The 24,214-nt window shown below is 37.0% G+C and overlaps 1 protein-coding gene and 1 long non-coding RNA gene across 10 annotated transcripts in view; both read right to left on the bottom strand.

Annotated features, from left to right (window-relative positions):
• Positions 1 to 599: 599 nt before the first annotated feature.
• Positions 600 to 24,214, bottom strand: part of TATDN1 (TatD DNase domain containing 1) — a gene marked incomplete at its 5' end in the record, with an annotated part of 39,132 nt that continues 15,517 nt past the window's right edge. For 8 of the 9 annotated variants that reach the window (XM_082363104.1, XM_082363108.1, XM_082363110.1 and 5 more), the window contains 8 exons: positions 600 to 786; positions 4,009 to 4,135; positions 5,286 to 5,356; positions 11,611 to 11,687; positions 13,369 to 13,409; positions 13,499 to 13,584; positions 21,813 to 21,855; positions 21,957 to 22,100. In XM_082363104.1, coding sequence (XP_082219230.1) covers positions 684 to 786; positions 4,009 to 4,135; positions 5,286 to 5,356; positions 11,611 to 11,687; positions 13,369 to 13,409; positions 13,499 to 13,584; positions 21,813 to 21,855; positions 21,957 to 22,100 — 692 coding nt within the window. In that variant the 3' untranslated portion in view covers positions 600 to 683. The remainder of the gene's footprint in view (positions 787 to 4,008; positions 4,136 to 5,285; positions 5,357 to 11,610; positions 11,688 to 13,368; positions 13,410 to 13,498; positions 13,585 to 21,812; positions 21,856 to 21,956; positions 22,101 to 24,214) is intronic. The other variant, XM_082363105.1, reaches the window with a different exon arrangement.
• LOC309614593 lies at positions 22,416 to 24,213 on the bottom strand. Its single transcript, XR_014236309.1, has 2 exons — positions 23,997 to 24,213; positions 22,416 to 23,661 (listed from the first exon to the last, which is right to left on the bottom strand). It is a non-coding gene; the product is annotated as an uncharacterized lncRNA (long non-coding RNA).

Below are 24,214 nucleotides of genomic sequence, written 5' to 3'. Positions count from 1 at the left end.
TTTGAACAAATAACTTTTTAATAGATGTAATAATATGGTGCGTCAACTGTGCCAAAGATTCCTCAATGAAAGTAATGTGTCTAACTCTGGACCCTAGTTTTTCTTTAAAATGGGTGGGAGAGAATAAAAATGCAGATCAGGGGAAACCATGTTAAATCAAAGAAATCAAATAATTTGTACCAGAGGATAAATGCTAAATGTAGAGTATTTTTAAAACTAAGGGAAAAAATAGGCTGCCAGAAGTGACTGAGACACTTTTTTGAAATTTGAGAGTAGCATTGTGGTTGAGCTGGGTTTGAAAGTCACAATTCAGAGAGTGTGTGAGTTGAGAAATAGGCTTATTTATATATCAACTAACCTTTGGTATAAACCAGGATGTGCTAATTGTTTTAATTTTGATGTAAAAATCACTATATTTGTTAGCCAGTCTGTTTGCAGAGTTGACATAAAATTGTCCTTTTGAACTTTTGAAGAGATTACAACATGAAATACTTGGGGGTTTTCACTATTTTAAACTAAGACATTAAGTGACTTTAAAAAATTCTCATCTGACTTCATGGGTGGCATACAGTGATTGATATAATACCTCTTTAGACAACTTCCAGAGAATTCCTTTATTGAAACTTTTAAGTTTTACCATGAAATTTTATATACATGATGGAAAAATGGGAGACACATACCAATTACATGCCAGGAAAAAATATTTTAATAGTGTTGTTATATAGCGTATTGGCTAGTTCCAGTGGATCTTCATCTCTTACTGCTGACATTATTTCCAGTATTTGACTAAAACAGAACAAAAATGGATGGTTACATTTCTAAGTACATACTCTGTTTTAAAGGTATTATCTTTTTTCACATAAAGGAAAAGATACTGTTTTAGCATCTTTAACATAAAAAGCCTAACAGGCGTTAAAGTTTTCGGCAACGTTAACAGAAAGTTTAACTGCTAGGATATTTAAAACAGAGCAGTTAAAGACAAATTTCTGAGACAGTCTTGCATATAACTAGAGCCAGGAACCAGGTTCAAGTAAATTATAAAACCAGCCCATATTATGTGTACCACAATTACGGAATTAACCCAGTGGAAATGAAGAGTCCTTTTAAACTGTGGGTTAATTACACATTAGTGGGTCATGATGCGCTTTTAAAAAATTAAAAGGAAAAGCTCACTGCATTTAGTAAGGGAAGTACTGTTTCATTTTTGTTTGGGTTTTATTTATACATGCAAGTGTACTGAGTCACGGTGTGGTATTGTGGGGATAGCAGTTAAAGTTTGAAAGCCACTGCTTAGAGAACTGGTCGTAAAGGACAGCAAGAAATTGCTGCATCACCACCAGCACAGTGACAACAAAGGAAGTTAGACCGAGTTACTTAGAACAATGTACGGTCATTAGGGGGGATGGGGAGAGAGAACTTGCTATATGTTTTTCCCTGCAACAGAAAGGTGTGAATCTTTCTGTTTCTTTCCCTAGAATAATGATAATTATCAGTAGCTGTTTTCTAGCAATATTGTATGTAGACGATATTTCTTATACATGAATTAGAAAGTTCAAAGTCAGAATTAAACACTGAAATATTCTTTGTCTTAAGCTTTTTGTTCCCTTTATGGGTTTTTAAAATATGAACACCTAAAGGAATCAGGGACAGAGATTAGAGATGAACTGGAACTTCTAAATTCTATAGGAGTAACAAAAGCCTTGTTTACATTAAATGAACTGACTACACAGTTTTTATCTGACAGTCAAAATAGGCTAAAAGCAAATCTGTTAACACTGAAAGTGACACTAAAGATTCCATTTTCTTAGCAAACTAGATTTTTCTTCTATTAACTACTTGGAATTGGAAATGAATACATAATACTGGGAAATCAGTATGATTCCTGCCACCAATCTCCCTTCTGGTCCTTTCTCCACACTGATACCAGTTAATAGCTTTCCTGCTTAAAATCCTTTGGGTTCTGATAAAATCTAAATTCCTAAGGGTGGCACACAAAAGCCCTCACTCTCTGGCCTCACAGTACCTTCCCTGTCACTCACCCAGCATCCTACTTCATGCCACACTGCAGTCATTGTTGCAAGCGCTTCCTCAGTCTGCCTTCGCTGAAGGTGTTTGTCTTGGTCTGGCCTAACTCCTGGTCCAACTTAGTAAACAGATGAAACGTCACCTTAGTTAAGCACTCCATTTCCCCTCTGGGCAGGCAGCTGCTCTGTCCTGTGGTCCCAGTCATATGTTCATACCTCTATAACAGCACTGCTATCTTGGATTATACTTTTTATCTGCTTGTTTGCTCCAGAAGGATCCTTGTCAGACTTGGTTAACGCTGTAACCAAAGTGCCTGGCACAATGTACCTACTCATCTGGTGGGATGAGGGCGGGAACGGTCTTGATTCTTCTGTGTAATCTCAGTAATTTGTACCTTTCCTGATATTTGGCAAGAGCTCCAAAATGTATTTCAAGGAACTTATAATCTAATGGGGGCAGGGGGGCAGAGGTCTCTATACAAATAATTAGAACATAAAACTCTTAACAGATGGAGTTTATAAAAATGACTTTGTAAGTAGGAATTAACTTGCTAATTAGTATTTAGCATTAGACTAGGGGCATGTGTATTTCTGAAATGTGGTTTAAAATTTTTCAGTTTGCAAATGTTGATTTTCCCAAGCTCTGCCTACTCAGAACTGGTATTCATGATTGCAGTAGATACTCAAAAGCCTTCTTGGTTCTTAATAGTCTGCATTTAGAAACACCTTAAAATTTTGTCTTGCAAGTATGTAGCTAAAGTCAACAGCTATACTTTTACTTAAGCTTAAGGCAGTGTGGAAAACCAATTTAGATACACTGTTGGCAACTACTTCCTCTAAGCTGGCTGCTGGACAACTGCCAGTTTCTTGTCTCTAGTGTCCTTTTAAATCTCCAAAGAATTACTGAAATGTCTCTGGACTGAACTTGCAAGTACCTACATTTCATAAAAATTACAAGTGTTTCTTTACTAATCAGAGTTTAAATATATTCCTCACCTTACAGATTTAATAAAACATTCAGTTTTAAAGCCTTTGCCAACATCAGCATGTTAATAATCTTTCCAGTGTATCTTTATAGAATAATTCTTTATTTTTCTGCTCGTTGAATTTTAGATCTGGCTTATCTAATATACTCTTACCTGTTAAAACTACTAAAAAAAGATGGAGCATCTTAAAGGAATTATTACAACAATCCAGTATTAATTTTTATGAATGTGTGATAAATATATCCAGTTGCCTGAACTGGTAAGCCATACTAGATTGATACAGTCAGATTTAAATTACTGCTTGTGCAACAAAAGAAACTGGATGACAGGCCCATTAAAATAAACTTTTCCTATAAATTACAATATGCTGTACAGCTCCTTGGCAGTTAGATGGGTAATAACCCCGTTCTTTTCACATGTTCTCTGTATTATTAAAAAAATGATTCTGAATTAGTTGTTTTTTCCCCTAGGAAATAAAATTCTATAAAGTTCTGCCCTTTTTCTCGGTTGGAAAAAGGAAATCATTTCTATAATTTGTCCTTTTGTTCAGAGGCTTAAAGAACTGTGTTATTTCTTAGGTTTATTCAAGCTGTCAAATCACTTAAAATACAGATACCATTAAAAAAAGGTCTCCTGCTAAGACTGTGCTTTTATACATCAGCAGGAAACCTGCAAGATAACAGAACTTAAGCGAGGTAAGGTGATTCTATGTACGGATAGCTTTAAGATCTTTTTCCCTCCCTACAAAATGACAAAGGACCAAAATCACATGAAGTTCTTACTCTGTAATAAAACCACTCTGGGTTGAGAGGATATGAAAAAAGGAGCTGATACATAGCAATTCGGTACGAATTCCTCCAAATCACTGCATTAAAATGGTCTTTGATAACTTCACTTGGATTTCACCCAACTTTAATTCTGTCCCTTGAGTTCATTTTGTAAATGGCATTTGGTGGTTGACTTTAATGTTCTGAAGACCATGAAAACAAAATACTTACATTATATGGCAGGGTTCATTTCTGTCTTTCAAACAGTGCCCATTTTCCCACTTCTTTTTCGTGGGAAATGAAGTTTTTATATATTTTGATCCAGCATGTGTACTTTTGACTCCACACCAAGGTGCATCTAGAGTTAAGCAAAGAAAGAGAAGTCTCTCAAAGAGATTTTTACCTTTGTAAATTATTGTTTTTTTTTAATGAATATTATCAAACTATTATATAACCTGTAAAATATACGCCACGATTCAGCTTAAAAAATGGTAAAAGGCAACAGAAAACAGCTTTAAGAAAACTACAAGATAAAATCTTGAACTGTACAAATTCTTAAACTTTTATTTCTTCTTTTCCCACTAACAGTATTGTTGGTGTATGGTATGCTTTAAAAAATCTAAAGCTAAAAGAAATACAACTGTGACATGAAAACATTTAAGTTAAACTTCTATTTGCCCCTACTGAATGTAAAACAGTGGCTTTGATTTTTTTGTTTTTTGTTGTTTGTTTTTTTGGCCATGCCACGTGGCATGCGGGATCCTACTTCCCTGATGACCAGGGATCGAACCCCGTCCCCCCTGCAGTGGAAGCTTAACCACTGGACAGCCAGCGAAGTCCCAAAAACAGTGGCTTTGAATACTGGGATTATTTATTTACCTAAATCTCTAATAAAGAATTATAATGGCTTATACATTTTACAACCATTGTATTTTTAATAAGATAATTTAGTTTTCATGACTCCCCAGGGAAATACACCTGATTTCTTCAGAATGGCTCAGTCTTGACTTTACTAAAAAAGTCCATGTGTATAAGAAGAGCCTTGAGTTCAGGGTAGAGAGAAAATTTTTAGTTTCTAACTTTGTCTTATTTTGAGAGGCAGCAGATTAATTTCTAAAATTCTTAAATCCAATTTGATTTAAATGTTTGCACTTTACTTAAAAAGTATTGTACAATTAAGCCATTACAAAGAAGACATTGTTTAAAAAAAATTCTGAATAGTTTTTGCAACCCTGAGGTGAAATGCTTAGCTAAGACTCCTTGTTTAATAAAACAACCTCCTTAGTTACCACATAGTCTGACATTCCATTTTTAAGTGCTTAGGCTTAGTCAGACTTCTAAAATTGAAAAAATCGCTTGCATAAATATTTTTCCATTACAACTCCCAAAGACTTCCTGAAAAGTATAATTGTTGAGGTTGAGCATGCTAATAAAATACTTGTTTACTTTTCTCTAGCTCTTTTTGGGTATGGTTTAATATGAAAATTAAGTTCTAAAAGCAAACTTACCAGTCTCAATCATTAATTTTTCACTAGGTATTGACTTCAGAACTTCCAAATTAGCCTCAGTTTTCAGTGAGCTTGAAAAAAAAAAAGTTATTCATATATAAAATAAAAAGGTGCATTTAATGAACAGCAACTTTTTCATATTATAAACTTGTCTAAAACAGATTACAGAACTAACCCAAAATCCTGAAACAAAACTTTGGTTGGCTACAATGGAAGTATACTTTAGAAAGTATTTGCACATTCCCATCCTTACAGAATCCAGATTAAGATCTATTCCAACCAGATCCTGCCTTTAGGGGGTGCAATTTTTTGTGCCTATCAGTTGATCGTCCAATAACTTTCTGTAACAGTCTATGTTAAACAATTCTTTGAAAAGAATTTATTTGCGTCTCTGGGTAATTTGCATAATTTCGAGCTCATAAGGCTGCATTTGAAGGTATGGCCAATTTCTTTATGGGCCAAATACCCAGGGATTCACTGGTATGAAGGAATCAGATACTCAAGGTTCATGTTTCACTAATCAGAAATAGAATCTTCACAAAGGATGAAGATCACAATCACTGTTAGAACTATGAGTATCTAACATGGTATGAAACTAGAAAGCTGGTTAGGAGATGTCAGTTTTATTATTCCCGTTTAGACCCCACTGCAACCCACCCCCAAATCTGGAAACGTTTAAGATCTTCCGTTACTCTTGATATTCTGAAACTTGATAATGTGTCCAGGCATAAAACTTTTTCATCCGTTTAGGCAGTTGGAATCTTCCAGTTTAGACTCTTCCCCACCCCTAACTGGGAAAACATTATGGAAAAACAGGACTTTTCCTCTTTCATTTTCTTTCTTCTCTCTGGGGCTTTTATTAGTCAATTTTAGGACTCCTGGATTGGTCTCCGAGGCCCTGTTTCTTTCATACCTTTTTTTCTGGGGAATTAATTTTCATTTTCACACCCTGAGATAGACTGGATTATTGGTTCCAATTCTCTCTCATTTGACAGAATTATATATCTGCACCCTTGCCATGATTTCTTAGTAGGAAGAAGGAACCTGAATCTGGCCATGGCCTCAAGACTTGCTTTGACCAATGGGATGATATGGCCAAGAGGCTTGGAATGCACTTTCGTGATTTGCAATGGCACTCTCATGATCTTCTGAGATTAGCATGCACTAAGTAACTGTTACCTCTTCAGCCTAGGCACCCAGAATGAAAACACATGGTGAAGATCTGAACCCAACATGGAGCCTGTGGCAGAGCTCACCTCTATCAATTAAACCCCAGCTGACCCAAAGACCCATGAGGGTTTAAAAAAAAAAAAATTTTACTGTAATATGTCAATGAGTTTTGGGATGGTTTGCTATATATGTGATGACGAACTAATACTGTCCTTATGTTGCATTTTTAATTTCAGGACTTGATATAACTTTTCATCATGGAGAGTTTCAAATATACACATAACTAGAATAACACAGAACCTCCCATCTCCATGTATTTATTACCTAGCCCCATCAATTATCAACTCCTGGCTGATCCTGTTCCATCCACTGAATGCTCTCCTCTGGGATCGACATAAGCATTCCAAGTCTTAGTCCTCAATAATCCAGTTTGTTCAGTTTTCTTGAGAAAAAATTACTTTTCCCCCTGAGTATAAATGCTTGCTGCTTCTGAACTCTGTGCGTGGGAGTGGATATGGGGATTGGTATCTTTCTCTGTATAGGCCTTCAATCACCCTGTTTTGGTCGCAATTCTAAGCCCGAAGCCTTTCTGGGATTCTGTCTGCTACACCTGCTCCCATCTCCTCTGAGGCCGTTTAGTGGTACAGTCTAAATTTTCTCTTCCAATTTCATCTGTCTTCCAGAAATCTACAGAACATTTCTCCATTAGCAAAACTTTGGCCTTGTTTTCTTTACTTTTCCTTTTTGAATATAATTTTATTTTAGCAGGATTTTAGGAGGGGTAGGCGGGAAATGTGTGTCCAGTTTGCCGTAAGTACCAGCCTTTTGTTAGTGTTCTCTAGAAAAAACAAAATTCTTATTTTCAGCCAGCTTAATACTTGGTCAATATATTTTCTAAAATATGCTGATATATTTGATATGGATACTAAATTTAAAACATCACCAAAGTTTTGGAGTATTTGCATACTTTTAATCTCATGAAAACAAATTGTCTGATTGACTCTTTTCCTACATATATTAATGCTTGTAAAAACTGTTCTACACAGACATAGAAAACAAACTTATGGTTACCAAAGGGGAAAGGGAGGCGGGGAGGGATAAACCGGGAGTACGGGATTAACAGATGTACACTACCATATATAAATAGATAAACGAGAAGGATTTGCTGTATAGCACGGGGAACTGTATTCAATATCTTGTCATAAACTATAATGGAAAAGATGTATAACTGAATCACTTTGCTGTACACTTGAAACATTTAAATAAACTACACATCGGTTAAAAAAAATTGATCTAAATACAGAACTATATATTATCAGAAGAAATATTTTTAATCAAAGCCAGAATCTCTAATAAGGTTTCCCATTTAAGGAAGAGCATCTGCATAATTCTATGGTCAAATTTGAAACTTTCCCATTTTCTTGGGGGGAAAAATTCTAATTTAATCTTTAGAAACCAAAGACTATATCATAATGTAAACAGATTAAATTACTATACCCCAGAAACTCAGGTTAAGACTACTCTAAACTGAACTTCAAAAGAAGAATAGAAATATTGACTTAGACTAAATAAACTACTGACCCATTAATTCTGAGTTAATGTAGGAGAAAAAAATCTCAGGTAATTAGCTTAAAGCCAAGTCTTTATAAACTCAAGATCATTTAGAAACCTCTAAGACATACGTACAGTTCAAGTTGGTGAAATAAAGGTCTCTACCCCCTTCTCTTGAAAATCATCCCAAAATAAGAAGAAACAGCATATTTTGATGAAACTCGGAGACATTTCTAACTCCTCATCACAAAATATAAGGCAGAAAGTAGATAGAGAAATGGTAAATGATCTGTGTTTACGTGCTAAGTGACTTAAGTGCTATGTGCCTGTAGAGAGAGATACTGAAGGTAAGCAAACCAATTCTCCCAAGGAAGTTCTAAGAACGGGAAGAACTAGGTACCTAGAAAGGCTGGGGTAGGGCAGGGGACTGAAATGGGGATCGTTTGAAAAGTCAGGGTAAAGAGAAGATGGGATTCTCAGATTACTTTCCAATAAATTGGTGCAGAGATGACAACTGCCCTGTACCCTGGCCCGAGCGAGAGAGGCAGAGACAGAGAGAGAGATGTGTGTACAGTCTCTGCACTGGAAGACAAGCAACACAGAGGAGTGCAGGGTGAGGCAGGGATAGAAATGGAGATGGACTGCTTACTGAATGGAGACACCCTCTCTCCAGCACCATCCTGCTCCAGAACAGAGGTATGTGTATGAATTCTCATCCCATTCTCCCAGCAGGGATCAGAGGAGCCTTCTCTGGAGAAACTGAACAAACCCAGAGCAAGATCTTGACAAGCTGACATTAAGAATTCCCCGGTGAGAAAGTCAGTTGGCCATCTGTGGGCCTGCAGTTGATGGGCTATCTCCCCACAGAGCTTCCAACAGCTTTTCCCCCTTCACTCTTAAAATATACAGCAAAGAACTGCCTGACATTTGAAGAAAGCCTCTATCATGATAGAGACCAAAACAAAGAGGAAAAGGAACTCAGAGGAAATAAAAGCATTAAATGGCATATATATATATAACATATCTTTAGAGAGATGGGAAGATGCTGCATCTACCAAACAAGAATACGGTAGGAAAAAAAACGAGAGCTTTCAGAGACTGTAAACAAAAGCTTAAGTAAGCTTCCTTAAAAAGTTGAAAAAGGGAATTCCCTGGCAGTCCAGTGGTTAGGATTCCAGGCTTCCACTGCAGGGAGCACAGGTTTGATCCCTGCTCGGGGAACTAAAATCCTTCAAGCCGTGTGGTACAGCCAAAAAAAAAAAAAAAAGTTGAAAAATAAAGCACTTGTTTGAGAGGAGGAAAAAAATTAGATAGAAATTGTAGAATAAAAAAATGAGCTCAGGGACTTCCCTGGTGGCGCAGTGGTTAAGAATCCGCCTGCCAGTGCAGGGGACACGTGTTAGAGCCCTGGTCCAGGAAGATCCCACATGCCATGCAGCAACTAAGCCCGTGCGCCACAGCTACTGAGCCTGCGCTCTACAGCCCATGAGCCACAACTACTAAGCCCGCGTGGTGCAACTACTGAAGCCTGCGCACCTAGAGCCTGCGCTCCGCAACAAGAGAAGCCACAGCAATAAGAAACCCACGCACCGCAACGAAGAGCAGCCCCACTCGCCGCAACTAGAGAAAGCCCACGCACTGCAACAAAGACCCAACGCAGCCAAAAATCAATCAATCAATAAATAATTTTAAAAAATGAGATCAGAGTATCAGCCTGGGAGGTCCAAAGAAAGAATAGAAAAAAAAAAATTTTGAGAAAACTTCTCAGGACTGACAAAGATGAGCCTCTAGCTGGAAGGAGCCAGTGGAGAATAACAAAAACCCATCAAAACACCTTTGCACATTTTGATAATACCAGAGATAAATAACTAAAATATTCCACAGGGAAAAAAGTATGTCACAGGTAATGTATTGGGAAACAGAATAGAGACTGGAACCTATAACTGGAATATTGTAAATCCTCAGTGAAAATGATCTCTAATCTAGAATTTTATGCCTAGAAAAAATATCAAGTCAAAGTTTTTTTTTTTTTTTCCCCTTTCATTGACTGTCCAGGCAAACTTTCAAGAGGAAGAGCAGAATTAATTCATTTGCAAACAAGTGTTCCATCAAAACAAAATAGAATACATGAGATTTAAAATAGGAGTTCTATCACAGAAAAGACACTAGTCCAAACTGTAGCAGAAAGATGGAAGGGTCAGGAACTAAAGAATTATCTGATTATCCACACAGGTTTCCTCATGTGGAAAAATAGAAAAAAGCATTTTACAGAGTTGTTGGAAAGTGTGAAGAAGGCTTCAAGTTTTGAAGAAAGACAAGTAAATAAAAATATGAGGAAAGTTACTCCAGGAAAATAAAAAAGTGGTACATCACATGGTTCAGCAGTCAACAATATTTTATACAGACATAATAATGAAAACATGTAATATGCATATAACCAAAAATTCTCAAATAACTACATTGAGAGGGTTATAGAGGAAATAATGGAGGTGGGGGGGCAGTATTGGATATAAGAACTAAAGTGCTCAAACACCTTAATGGAAATAGACAAAGGGAATGAATTAAGAGTTAATAACATATATGTAATATTTAGATACAAGGCGATAAAGAGTAAAGTGGTTGGCTCTGGAAAAATTAACTTGGGGTAGATGGCATGCTGGGAGACTGTGTTTATAAGTCTTTTAGTACTACTTCTTTATGCATGCATTATTTCCATATTAATATATAAATTAATTAAATCATCAATTTATTTAAAATATGAAAGAAGCATCTAGGACATTAAATAAGTCTGAACTCTGTAGCAAATAATTAACTTCGTGATTCTATTTTCCAAAGTGGAGTATAGTAAAAAAAAAAAAAAAAAAAAGGTACTTGGAAAAGTAGTGATTTTAAGGAAATGAAACACTGAAGAGGGAAAGGAAGTCTTATTTTTTGCAATTTATTTTGCAATTTATTTCATGAACTACACTGATAACCTGAGGAAAGACACTGGTAGAAGCTCACCAAATTATTTGGAAGAAAATGAGCCCAGGGACCCAGCTGTGCTAGCAGACTGTACTGGGTGCATGAGGTTTAGTGTGTATAACAGCAGGAAGGTCACCAAGTGAGGAAGAGGATACAGGTTCTCACACTTTGAGTGACTTTACACCTGTTTCTTAACTTCTCTGAGCCTCAGTTTCTTGGCCTACAGAGATATAGAAGACGATTATGTCATAGTATGACCTTTCCCCCATAGGTGGACATCACTTGTGTATATGTATATGCAATGCTATGAACACATACGTTTTAAAGGGATAAACTGATCCGAGAATAAACTGCATTGCTAGAGAAAGCTACCTGCTAATCTCAACAGAAAATTGTTTTCCATTACTGGAACACAGGATAGCAGTTTATAGCTTTCAAGCTTTAATTTGTAATAGTAACATACTGTTTAATTTCCTACATTTATCACTAAAATTCACAGACCAAGGTCAATGCAAAACACACAAATTTTAATAAAAACAAATTTAAATCTTTATCAGTAATTCCCTATAAAACAACTTAAGGAATCTGCTTAATATAAAAGTTAAAAAAACGAAAACCAAAAAACAACGCAAGGACCTACCAACCATTAAATCCTATGTAGAGACCCAAGTCCATCAAAGCAGCTGCTGCTTCCTTGGTACCGTCAAATGAATGCACCTAAGGACATGAAGGCATAATTTTATTATAATAATTACTTTTCTTTAAAATTCTAAATAACATTAATAGGACTTTCTAAGCAAAAATATAAACGCGGTAGGGGTTTTTTGAACATGGGGTTTCAAATGTGGCCCCTACAATTTTTATTTTCAAATCAAATTTCGCAGTTATAACCTGTCATCATCTCCAATGTGACGAGGCACGATGGAGATGTCTGCCTAGCATTTCTGTCTGTGGCTGTGCTGAGGTCTCTGCACCAGCACTACTGCTGTACCTCCAGGAGGGGACTGGAGGAGAGGGCCACGTTCTAGGCAAAAGCATGAGGAAAAGGTAAAATGTTACAAGACTATTTAAAAAACATTTTTAAATGTTCAATTTTTCTGTTAGAGGATACTTTTTTTTTTTTCTAGAAGACAAGTGAATTTTAAGAGAAAAATTTAAGATCTATAAAGAGATTCTAAGAACATCACTAAGAAACTGTAAATTGTTATACAGTCAATAATATCAGCTCAGCAAGCAAAAAGGATTGAGATGGAATTTTTCTCCTTCAAAGATAAAGGAGTTAAAGCAAAATTTTTCACACTTCAGATGTATTTATGTAATCAAAACAGTAAGTGACAAGACTCCTTTAAACACACCTAACAAGTGAAGTCACGTTAATATAGCATCCAGAGAGTCTGAATATACTGTGGGTAACATGTTTCTCAAAAATAACTGTTACACAGCTGCTCAAAAGGGTTTGTTCTTCCCCTCAGCACTTCCAGCTGACTAGAAAGAAAACATAGCCTCCAACAATGTAAGATAATTTTAAATATGACCCTCATAAACCATTTTAGAAAATTAGTTATTAATTTATTTGGTAATTTTTTTTTTGATAAAAGTCAAACATTTAGGTTGGATTTGTTGTTGCTGTTAATTTTTTTAAACTACAGCTGACCCTTTAACAACACAGGCCTGAACTGAGAAAGTCCACTTACATGTGGATAACAGCTTTTTGCTAGAGACCAGTGAGTCTCTCCTAAAATTACATGTGAAAATTGTACATATGAGCATTTTTCTGAGGCAGATTTTCAAAGGAGTCCATGATCCAAAAAAAAAAAAAAAAATTAAAAATCACTGCTATGGATACCCAAGCTAAGTGATAGACAGATAATATTTATGGAACTTTCTCAAGACTAATGACTGAAATGACCATAGAGAAGTGTTTCGAGCAGAAGCAAACTATAGAAATGAGAATGTGTCTCTAATCAGAGTGGTAATAGTAAATAACTACAGTTGACAAGAAATTAAGAAGGCAAACCTGAAAAGAGTGCTAAAATATTTTAAAATATTATTAAATTTCGTTTATATTTTGCTCAAAATTTAAATTGAAGAACATTAAAGAATGGCTGATGGAAGAAGCAGAGAAAAAGAAGATCATGCAGACTATTACAATGTGCAGGACTAAATTCACGGGGTTTTCTTGTGAACAGCATTCTGTACTCATTCTTGTACTCTGAACAAAGTAAATGTAACTAAAATAGTGTGGTTTATGTTTGTACCATATCTGATCTATAGATTCAACAGTAAATTTATATGCCCTTCAAATAAGAGAGAGCAGAACCTTAGTAACTTTATTGCTGGCATTTGAATCACTTTATAGAGGCCAACATCATTTATTAAAAGCAGTTTCTATACTTACCACTCCACCTACACACAGATCTCTATTCCTTCTCATTATGTCTGTGAATTTAAAACAGAAACAACTTGTAGCAAATAGCTTGATTTCTGCAAATTCTTAAATTTTAAATGAGATTTTAGCTTTAACTCACCCAAAAATTCAGCATGTGAGTTCCGACAATGAAGAAACATTGGTAATTTTGTTTGTTCTGACAGTTCAAACTGTTTTTCAAAATATCTGCAAAATGGGAAAAAAATTTTCCTCATTAAAAGTTTTATTTTAGCATGAGAAAAATCATTGTCACGATTTTTTTTTTTTTTAAGTTAAAGGGCTTTTATTCTCTAGAAATGATAGAACAGAAATAGTGAATTCAGGCATTTAAAACACATCAGACCTAGCCGAAAGCTTTTATAAAAACTTCCTGAAAGGGTTACTTCATTTTCTGGGATTACAAAATTGTTTTCAGAAATGTTTGTTAGTTTTTCCATTGTAACTGCCAGGTAAATTAGGTAGCATTTTACCATTGATGGCTAGAAGTAAAGAGCTGTAAGGTTTAAGTTTCCAGTGATGGAGACTGTTCCCCCAAATAATTACTTTTAACTTGCTTTCTGACTAAATCCCAACAAATGAAGTGGACACCCTCCTATCACCCGTGGGATCCCTTCCCCGAAGCATGTGTTGGTGGCCGAAAACACATGGCCATCAGCCCCTTGTCCCGAGAGCTGGCTGAGCACCGCCAGCGGGAATCAACTCACTCCAGTGAGAGGCCAGGCTTTACACTCAGTGTTTTCTGTGTGCTGTTATACAAGGAGTTATTGCCACTGAGCAAAAAGAAGGATTCCCTTAAAAACTAAACACAAAGAATTTATGAAACAAATGAGCAAAAAAACTGAAATACTCTATTTTTCAGGAAAATGAAAACTACATGATAAAATGGCAGTCCTGAACATTTTAGAGTACTTCATAAAAAGGTTTTTAAGTGCCTTATACCATTGTCTCATCTAATCCTCAAAATAACCCTAGGACAGATAGGACAAGAGCTGGTGTCAGAGGGGTGTAAGACCTTGTCCAAGATCACAACACACAAGAGGCTTTCAAGAAGCCTCTTCCTGGTCCCAGCATTTAAGGACAATATCCAGAGGACATGACAGGGTGGGAGTTCTCTGTGTCTTTTCATTTCAGCAATGTTCCCTCTCGTTCTCATTAATGGTCATGTAGTTTAAGCTAAACCAGGAGTTACAGACAACAGATGTCGTATTATTTTCTTAAGGGGTTTCACCTCTTCTAGGCCCCTAATTTGGGGGAACAATTTCTCCGTGTATAACTTAAATCTCTTTTGCTATGTTTTCCTATATCTTGTCTCCTTGTAGTGCTAGACAACTATTTTCCTAAGAGTACCCCCTTTGTAAAACTCTTGAAAATGCTCATTTTAAAATTAGAAATAGAAATGTACTTCTCAAAGAAACAGTCATCCTAAAATTGGTGGTCTATGTCTTTATTATCCAATGTTTTTTGGTTTTTTTTTTCCAGATTCTGCTGGACTAGAATAAGCAAAAATATTTTTAGTTAGCATGGTGCTGAAACTTCACAGTGTAGGAAATATAAACGAACACTTGGAAAAAAATATTTTAATAATTACTACTGGTCACTATTTCCAGAACCTCTAAAGTAATTCAAATGTCAGCAATTAAGTGTTCTCCAGTCATTATGTAAACTTTACTCTGTATTTGGCTTCTGGCTACACACAGCCATACAACCAAGCCACAGATTTACAGAATCTAATGATCAGCTTGGAAATAAGCCTTCCTATCGCAGAGTAGGCAGAAGTACAATTTATGAAAATAACAGATGCCCAAGCAACGTGCTTACAGAATTTTATATAATTTGAGAAAAGAAAGGTCGACGTGCTCAAGCCAGCTAGGTATCATAAGAAAACCATGTGGTAAAAAGTCATTCCCAATAATACAAATTGAGGATAATTGGTACTTAACATCAAATGACTAGGGTCTTTAAAGAAAAAACAACCCACTATGGTAACTAGGAATAACAACAGAAGCTAAAGGGCAGGAAGTGGCACCTATTTTTTTTTTAACTCAGCTTTTTAAAAAAAAGTATTTATTGATTTACTTATTATTATTTATCTATTTATGGCTGCATTGGGTCTTCGTTGCTGCACATGGGCTTTCTCTAGTTGCGGTGAGCGGGGGCTACTCTTCATTGCGGTGTGCGGGCTTCTCATTGCAGTGGCTTCTCTTGAGGCAGAACATGGGCTCTAGGCGCGCGGGCTTCAGTAGTTGTGGCACTCGGGCTCAGCAGTTGTGGCGTGCAGGCTCTGGGCGCAGGCTCAGTAGCTGTGACACACGGGCTTAGTTGCTCCGAGGCATGTGGGAATTTCCTGGACCAGGGCTTGAACCCGTGTCCCCTGCATTGACAGGTGGATTCTTAACCACTGCACCACCAGTGGCACCTATTAAGAGACTTCTCTGCTTCTTTTAAGATTTTTAAAAATTCATAAATGAGAATCATTCTTTGAGTTAGATTTGCTCATTTTAGCAAAGCTGTGATTTGCTTCTGATTGTAAATATTACTGCTTCTTACATTTTAGGGTCAACAATAGCTAAGGACAAGGGCTTGAAAAGTTCAACTTCAGAGTACCAGCTGTTATTACAGGCATACCTTGTTTTACTGAGCTTCTTGGATACTGTTTTCTTGTTTGTTTGTTTTTACAAATTGAAGATCTGTGGCAACTCTACATGAAGCAAGTCTGTCGGCACCATTTTTCCAACAGCATTTGCTCACTTTGTGTCTCTGTGTCACATTTTGGCAATTCTTGCAATATTTCAAACTTTTTCATTATTGCATTTGTATTGTATTATTGTATTTTCATTACTGTATCTGTGATCAGTGGTCCTTGATGTTACCATAGCAATTGTTTTGGAGAGCCACAAACCTTGCCCATACCAGACAGCGAACTTAACAAATATTCTGTGTGTTCTGACCTACCAGCGTGTTCCCTGGTCTCTCTTCCTCTCCTTGGGCCTCTCTATTCCCTGAGACACAACAGCATTGAAATTAAGCCAACTAATAACACTACAATGAATGGCCTCTAAGTGTTCAAGTTAAAGGAAGCGTTTCATGTCTCACACTTTAAATCAAAAGCTAGAAATGTTTAAGCTTAGTGAGGAAGGCATGTTTAAAGCCAAGACAGGCCAAAAGCTAGGCCTCTTGAGCCAGTCAGCCAAGTTGTGAATGCAAAGTTAAAGTTCCTAAACAAAATTCAAAGTGCTACTCCCATGAACACACAAATGACAAGAAAGCAAAACAGCCTTACTGCTGACATGGAGAAAGTTTTAGTAGTTTAGATATGAGATCAAACCAGCCATAACATTCCCTTAAGCCAAAGCCCGATCCAGAGCAAGGCCCTAATTAACTTCGATTCTGTGAAGGCTGAGAGAGGTGAGGAAGCTGCAGAAGATAAGTTTGAAGCCAGCAGAGGTTGGTTCATGAGGTTTAAGGGAAGAAGCCGCCTCCAGAACATAAACGTGCAAGGCGAAGCGGCAAGTGCTGATGCAGAAGCTGCAGCAAGGTATCCAGAAGACCCCAGTGAAGATAATGAATGAAGGTCGCTACACCAAACAATAGATTTTCAGTGTAGATGAAACAGCCTTAAGTTGAAAAAAGATACCATCTAGGACTTTCATAGCTAGAGAGGAGAAGTCAATGCCTGGCTTCAAAGGACAGGCTGACTCCCTTGTTAGGGGCTAATGCAACTGGTGACTTTAAGTTGAAGCCTATGCTCATCTACCAACCTGAAAATCCTAGAACCCTTAAGAATTATGCTAAATCTACTCTGCCTGTGCTCTGTAAATGGAATAACAAAAGCCTGGATGACAAAATATCTGTTTACAACATGGTTTACTGAATATTTTAAGCATACTATTGAGACTTAATGCTCAGAAAAAAAGATTCCTTTCAAAATATTACTGTTCATTGACAATGCACCCATTCATCCAAGAGCTCTGATGGGGACGTACAAAGAGATTCATGTTGTTGTCATGCCTGCTAACACAACATTCATTCTGCAGCCCATGGATCACAGAGTAATTTTTACTTTCTCGTCTTATTATTTAAGAAAAACATTTTGTAAGGTTATAGCTGCCACAGATGATGGATCTGGGCAAAGTAAACTGAAAACCTGGAAAGTATTCACCATTCTAGATGCCATTAAGAACATTCGTGATTCGTGGGAAAAGGTCAAAATATCAACATTAACAGGAGTTTGGAAGAAGTTGATTTCAACACTCATAGATGACTTTGAGGGGTTTAAGACTTGAGTGGAGAAAGTAACTGCACATGTGATGGAAACAGCAAGAGAACTAGAATTAGAAGTGGAGCCTGAAGATGGGACTGAATTGCTGCAATCTCATGATAAAACTTTAATGAATGAGAAGTTTCTTTCTATGGATGAGCAGAGAAAGTGGTTTCTTGAGATGGAATCTACTCCTGGTGAAGATACTGTGAAGACTGTTGAAATGACATGACATAAACTTAGCTGATGAAGCAGTGGCAGGGTTTGAGAGGACTGACTCCAATTCTGAAAGTTCTACTGTGGGTAAAATGCTATCAAACATCATCGTGGGCTACCGAGAAATAGTTCGTGATAGGAAGAGTCAATCGATGCAGCAAACTTCACTGCTGTCTTATTTTAAGAAACTGCCGCAGCCAGCCCAGCCTTCAGCACCACCACCCTGATCAGTCAGCAGCCACCAACACTGAGGCAAGACCCTCCACCAGCACAAAGACTGACTCGCTGAAGTCTCAGATGATGGTTAGCATTTTTTTAGCAATAAAGTATTCTTTAATTAAAGTCTGTACATTGTTTTTTTACACATAATCCTATCACACACTTAACAGACTACAGTATAGAGTAAACATAACTTTTATATGCGCTGGGAAACCAAAACATTTCTGTGACTTGCTTTATTGTGATGGTCTGGAACTGAACCCCCAATATCTCAGAGGAATGCCTGTAACTTGGATTGAGGCAAATCCAGAAGACCCAAAGCGGTCCACCAGTACACCTGAACCCAGTGTTACTCCCTCCTCTAAGCCAGAGGAGAGACTGAGGCACTCCTTGCCATCATCTCTGAGGTTTCCTAAATCCGCAAATGATTATTTTGAAATTTTGTCTGATGTCTGATTAAAAAAAAAAAGACCTGCACAGTACTAACATGCTAAAACCCCAAGAAAAATGCCCAAAGCAAATGCCTCCCACTCAAGTGAACAGAACTCTAACTTGCAACAAGGAAAGGAGTGTAGTAGCACCAGGCAGAGAAACTGAAAATACAGGGCATGCCTAAAGGCTAACCTTTCCATAACTAAATCAGGTCTTTTCCTTGTCTTCTTGCTTTTCTTCTCTTTTTGCTCTTTAAAAAGCACTTTTCAAAAATCCCAAACAGAAACTATAGCCAGTAGCTTCCTTTAGGTTGGCAGTATTTCTAAGAATAATACAACAGCCACAATTTATGGAGCTCTGACTCTGTGCCAGGCACGGCACAATGGCCTTTACATACTAAATGTTAAGAAAGGCAGGCGGTATTATCCCCATTTTAAAGATGAGGAAATTGAGATTTACAAAGGAATATATAGGTACCAAAAGGCAGTTATGATTCAAACCTAAAGATTTGTTGATTCCAAAGGTCTTTTAATACTATGTTGTCTACTGCCTTTACTTACCATTATTTTTCAGATACTTTGTCTATTGCACAGTAGTGGGTTTTTTTTTTTTTTTTTGGTCTTGCCTCCTAATCCATTATACTAATTTATTTTCTATTTTTCTCTTCTTACAGGTCTTTTTTTTTACTGTATGTTTTTACTTAAAAAGTAAAACGACAATCACACACTAGTTAATTGTTTCAGATGGACAACTGGCATGTATAAGCACAGACCAAAATCTAAATTCTTTCAATAGACTCAACAGTAAAAGCTGAATTATAGGCTTTTTATCCATCATGCTCTACAGGAATCAAAAAGACACTTTCCTTATTATTAAAAATTCAGTGCACATTTACGATGTGCTAAGAGTACTGTGCTAGGTGCCATAGGAACTAGAACATGAGGAAGGCTTGGTCTGTGCCTTTGAAGAACTCAGAGACACTAGTTTGTTGTGGGAGCGGAAGTGGTAACACAAACACACTTTTATTACAATGTGAGAAATGCTGAAACAAGTACAGAGTGTTGTGTGGCAGAGAATAGGGGTGATGCTGTTAGTACGTGCTATAGGAAAGGAGGGAGCAAAGGTAGAAGACATGGGTATATGTTTCCATAACAACAATCCAAATGCAATTACTACTGGTTTATCATTTTTTTACTCACTAAGTCATTTGATGATCTATAATAAAATGCAATTTCAAACTGAACTGCCCATCTATTCAAAATTTCTACTGTACTTTAATTCGTCCTTAGCTTTACCTGTTCTGGAAGAGGCCTAGGTCACATCCCGTCACCTTGGCAAAGCCTTCTGACTCCCCCAGAAAGTGAGTCTTTCCCTCTGCTGTTCACATACCTTTCTGATAGCACTTTCCAACCTATTTTAATTATTTATGTCCTCTCTTATCTGTAGAGGCACTTATTCTTCTTTGTATCAGACTGAGGAGACACTTGGTAATCATTCACTTAATCAATGGAGTTCAACTCTATTACAGATCAACATCTGGACAAGTGGCATGTGTGTTGAAGCATAAACTATATACTGCTATATACACATCGTTTTAAGTTCTGATCTGAAGATGATGGAGCAGTAAAAGAGAGCTGATACTATCAATGTTTTCATTAAACACACACACAAATCAGGTTTAAAGTATTTAAGTTGCATTTTAGAATCCGTTTAAGTCATCTGGATGGAAAGTCGTATGGAGGACTCTGCCACTGTCCTCAATGGTCACACCACACAATCTGTTTGCCTCATGAGGCTCGTCTTGGCCAAAAACAGACATGAAAGTGGAGGAATTAAGATCTGTGGGCTTAACCGAAGAAGCTATTACAGCGAACTGTTTCTCTTTTTAAATGTGAACATGTGAACTTTTAAGGTTAAGTGAACTGACCTACATGATATTCGAGAGAGGTACAGAGATTTAATAATCCTGCCAGTAATCACGTGAATGTCCCTGAAAAACACGGCAAATAATATGCTGCTAACTAAGCAGCTCTGAAAGGTTCTGTAACTGTGAAGCGTGAAAGGAAGAGCCCATAGAACGTTACTCTAACCCATCCTGTGTCACTTGGTTACGGTCCTTCAGGAATTCTGGACCCTGACGTCCAGGGTACGACAGACTCACTGGTCAATCTGCTCCTCACTGTAGGCACTTTCACCTGGACCGGACACGCCGGGATTGCGTGTGTGGGCAGGGGAGGGAGCGGGAGCAAGTACACTTCTGGCAGGTGTGATTTAAAAAGTCCCTTCAGGCCATCAAGCACTGGCTTAATCAAGATCATATGACAAAAAATGGTTAATTATTAAATATTATGAGAGAGCTAGATGGTATCTTGAGAGAATTTGATCCAGACTCCTCTTTCATGTATGAGAAACTAAGCAGGATGGAGGGTTGTTTATTCTTAAATGGCTCTAGGAGCAGATACTATACCTTATTCACAGTTTTGTATACTATGAGTATACTATGAGTTCCCAGCAGTTTCTAGCACATATTACTCCATAAATATTTGCTGAATAGATGAATAATGAAATTAGCCTCCTTTAGAAACTCATTTTAATGTTTTACTATCTTGACAATTAATACACTGTTTTTGAAATTCAACAAAATGCTTATGTCTTAAATTAAACCTATAACATAATTTTTCTTTTCAGCCTTCAACACTACCCACCAGTCTGGTGGCAGGAGTTCCAACTAACAGCTACAGGCCATGGGTTATAAGAAGTCTCTGAGGCTTGTGAGCTTGGAGTTTTCTCAGAAGCCACCACTCCCAACATGGATCCTATGAAAGGATTCTCAGGTTCCAAACTGACAATATCCAACACCCAGCAAGAGTAAAATATGCTTTTCTAGCTTTGGTGATTGATCCTATAATCTCTTTTTATTAATAATATCTTTTATTCTTAAATCATATGCCCCACAACAGAATTTAATTCATTTTATTGGAATGGTTCATGTGTGAATGCAATTATTAAACAAAAAAAATCAAAAGTCTATCATGTAAACTCATCCCTGTTTCTACCATTAAAATCAAGTTAAATGGTTAAACAATTAGGGAACTATATGCTTCCATACCTTATGAATTCCATTCAAGTATGCATGGAATTTGTTTCACTTAACTTTTAATATACAAAGGGAAAAACAAAAAAACCCTCATGCTTAATCTAACTACATTCTGAACTGATAAAATCTACTTAAAAATCGCCCTTAAGATTTTACAATACGATAATTTCTAAAGACAACAAATTTCCTTACTTGAGCTGAGTACCTTTAGGACAAAACTGCAGTCGGTCAAAATCTTTAAAAGATAAAAAAGAATCAATAATTACTCATGACTTGGACACAACAAATCAATTATTTTCAAACAAAGTCACTCTAACGGGATAAGTTGGCACTTACCAAGTCCACATTCCCCTATTGCTACAACTTTCCCCTTGTTGTTTTCAGCGAGATTTAGTAACTCCATCAAGTAAAGATCAGGGTTATTCTTTTCAAATTCATCACATCTTGTAGGATGACACCCAACTGTACTGAAAAACATATCTAGCACAAAATAATGTCTTAGGATTATTTTCAAGATATTTTTTCATATTTATATTTAATATGCAAAAATGATATAATATCAAATAATTTCAACTGGTCAGCTTTTAACAATACCCATAAACTAGTCAAACTACCAGAATTGCACTGGGTTAATCACATAAGAATTTTTGGAATACTAATAAAGTAGGACATGAATATGAAAACTGCCTTAATGTACTGGTAAAAATAATTCAACTCTTCCAAAGTTTGGTATTTACTGAGCCTTTTGAATGGAAAATGAAACAATTTCTTAGGTAATGACATTTCTTTCTACAATTTTATCTTTAATATTCACTGTTCATGTGACTCAGGTTCCATGTATTAACAGTTAAAATGCATTCCTTTCCCTTAAAAAGGGTAACAGAGGTGGAAGTAGGATTCATTTTTCTAATAGAAAATAAAGCTCACTTATTTGGAGGCTGTACTTTGGTATCTTAATTGTATGGAACACAAGTGTGAGGTTGAAAAGGGCTTAAGAAGCTTAAGGCTCTTGCACCTGATGAGCCCATGGGAGAGACCTGTTGCCTTCCTCAGGCTCCCACGAATATGTTCATGCATAAAAGGAGCTTTTAAAGCAGTGAGGTAGGGCTTCCCTGGTGGCACAGTGGTTGAGAGTCTGCCTGCCAATGCAGGGGACACGGGTTCGAGCCCTGGTCTGGGAGGATCCCACATGCCACAGAGCAACAAAGCCCGTGAGCCACAACTACTGAGCCTGCGCGTCTGGACCCTGTGCTCCACAACAAGAGAGGCCGCGACAGTGAGAGGCCCGCGCACCGCGAAGAAAAGTGGCCCCCGCTCACCGCAACTGGAGAAGGCCATTGCACAGAAACGAAGACCCAACACAGCCAAAAATAAATAAATAAATTAATTAATTTTTTTAAAAAATCAGATTTATATTTAAAAAAAAAAAAAAAGCAGTGAGGTAGCAGGTATATGCAGAGGAGTGGAAAAGGGTTGACAATGGAGATCCGAGAACTTTTAAAAGCATATCTGTTTGGGGAATAACAAGTACGCAAGATAATATTCTTATACACATCAAAAGCTTCTGGGAAGATGATTATTTTTATGACTTTAATCACTTAGAAAAAGTGTCAGTGGATCTTGAACAGAAGTATGCATTTTAGAAAGATCTCAATAAAAAACAGCTTTTAATGAACAAACTAGTATTTTGAAAAATAACATGGAATGCCTAATTCTTCAGTGTCTAGCACATGAAGTATGCTCCCTGCCGCTCCCCAGCAAAAAACAAACAAAAAAAAGGTTAGGTAAATGAATGCCAGATAAAGGAGGTGTTTTATGTAACTAGGATTCTGGTAGGAATCAACTCTAAAACTTTACAGACTTTAAATAAATGCAAATATATGAACATAAAGTGAGCATATGAGGGATTATATATTATATTATTATTTGCACTCCTGGTGCCTTGCACAGTGTCTCTGATCTGCATGATGAATACTTAATAAATGATCTTTCACAACCTAAGTTAAAAAAGAGCAAATAAAAAGCAACTCATAGGGCTTCCCTGGTGGCGCAGTGGTTGGGAATCTGCCTGCCAATGCAGGGGACACGGGTTCGAGCCCTGGTCTGGGAAGATCCCACATGCCACGGAGCAACTAAGCCCGTGAGCCACAACTACTGAGCCTGCGCGTCTGGAGCCTGTGCTCCACAACGGGAGAGGCCGCGACAGTGAGAGGCCCGCGCACCGCGATGAAGAGTGGCCCCCACTTGCCGCAACTGGAGAAAGCCCTCGCACAGAAACGAAGACCCAACACAGCCAAAAATAAATTAATAAATTAATAAATTTAAAAAAAAAAAAAAAAAAAAAAAAAAAAAAAAAAAGCAACTCATATCTTAAACACATTATGGCATATACACAAAAATTCTACATCAGGAATATCTGAGGTTAAATTCTATGCCTAGTGAACTTAATTCTCATTAACTGAAATCTTAAAATAATCCTTACTAAATACAAGAGGGTTCATCAAGCATCTGATATAACAATGGGCACTTTCAATTTTTTCATCTTAATCATGTCACACTGAAATTGGTCTATCTTCCTGTTGTGTCTACAGTAT

Source organism: Balaenoptera borealis, assembly GCF_965194805.1.
Source record: "Balaenoptera borealis genome assembly, chromosome: 17".
NCBI classification, from domain to species: Eukaryota; Metazoa; Chordata; class Mammalia; order Artiodactyla; family Balaenopteridae; genus Balaenoptera; species Balaenoptera borealis.
Note: the sequence above shows the minus strand (reverse complement) of the source record. Positions and strands in the feature narration are given on the sequence as shown.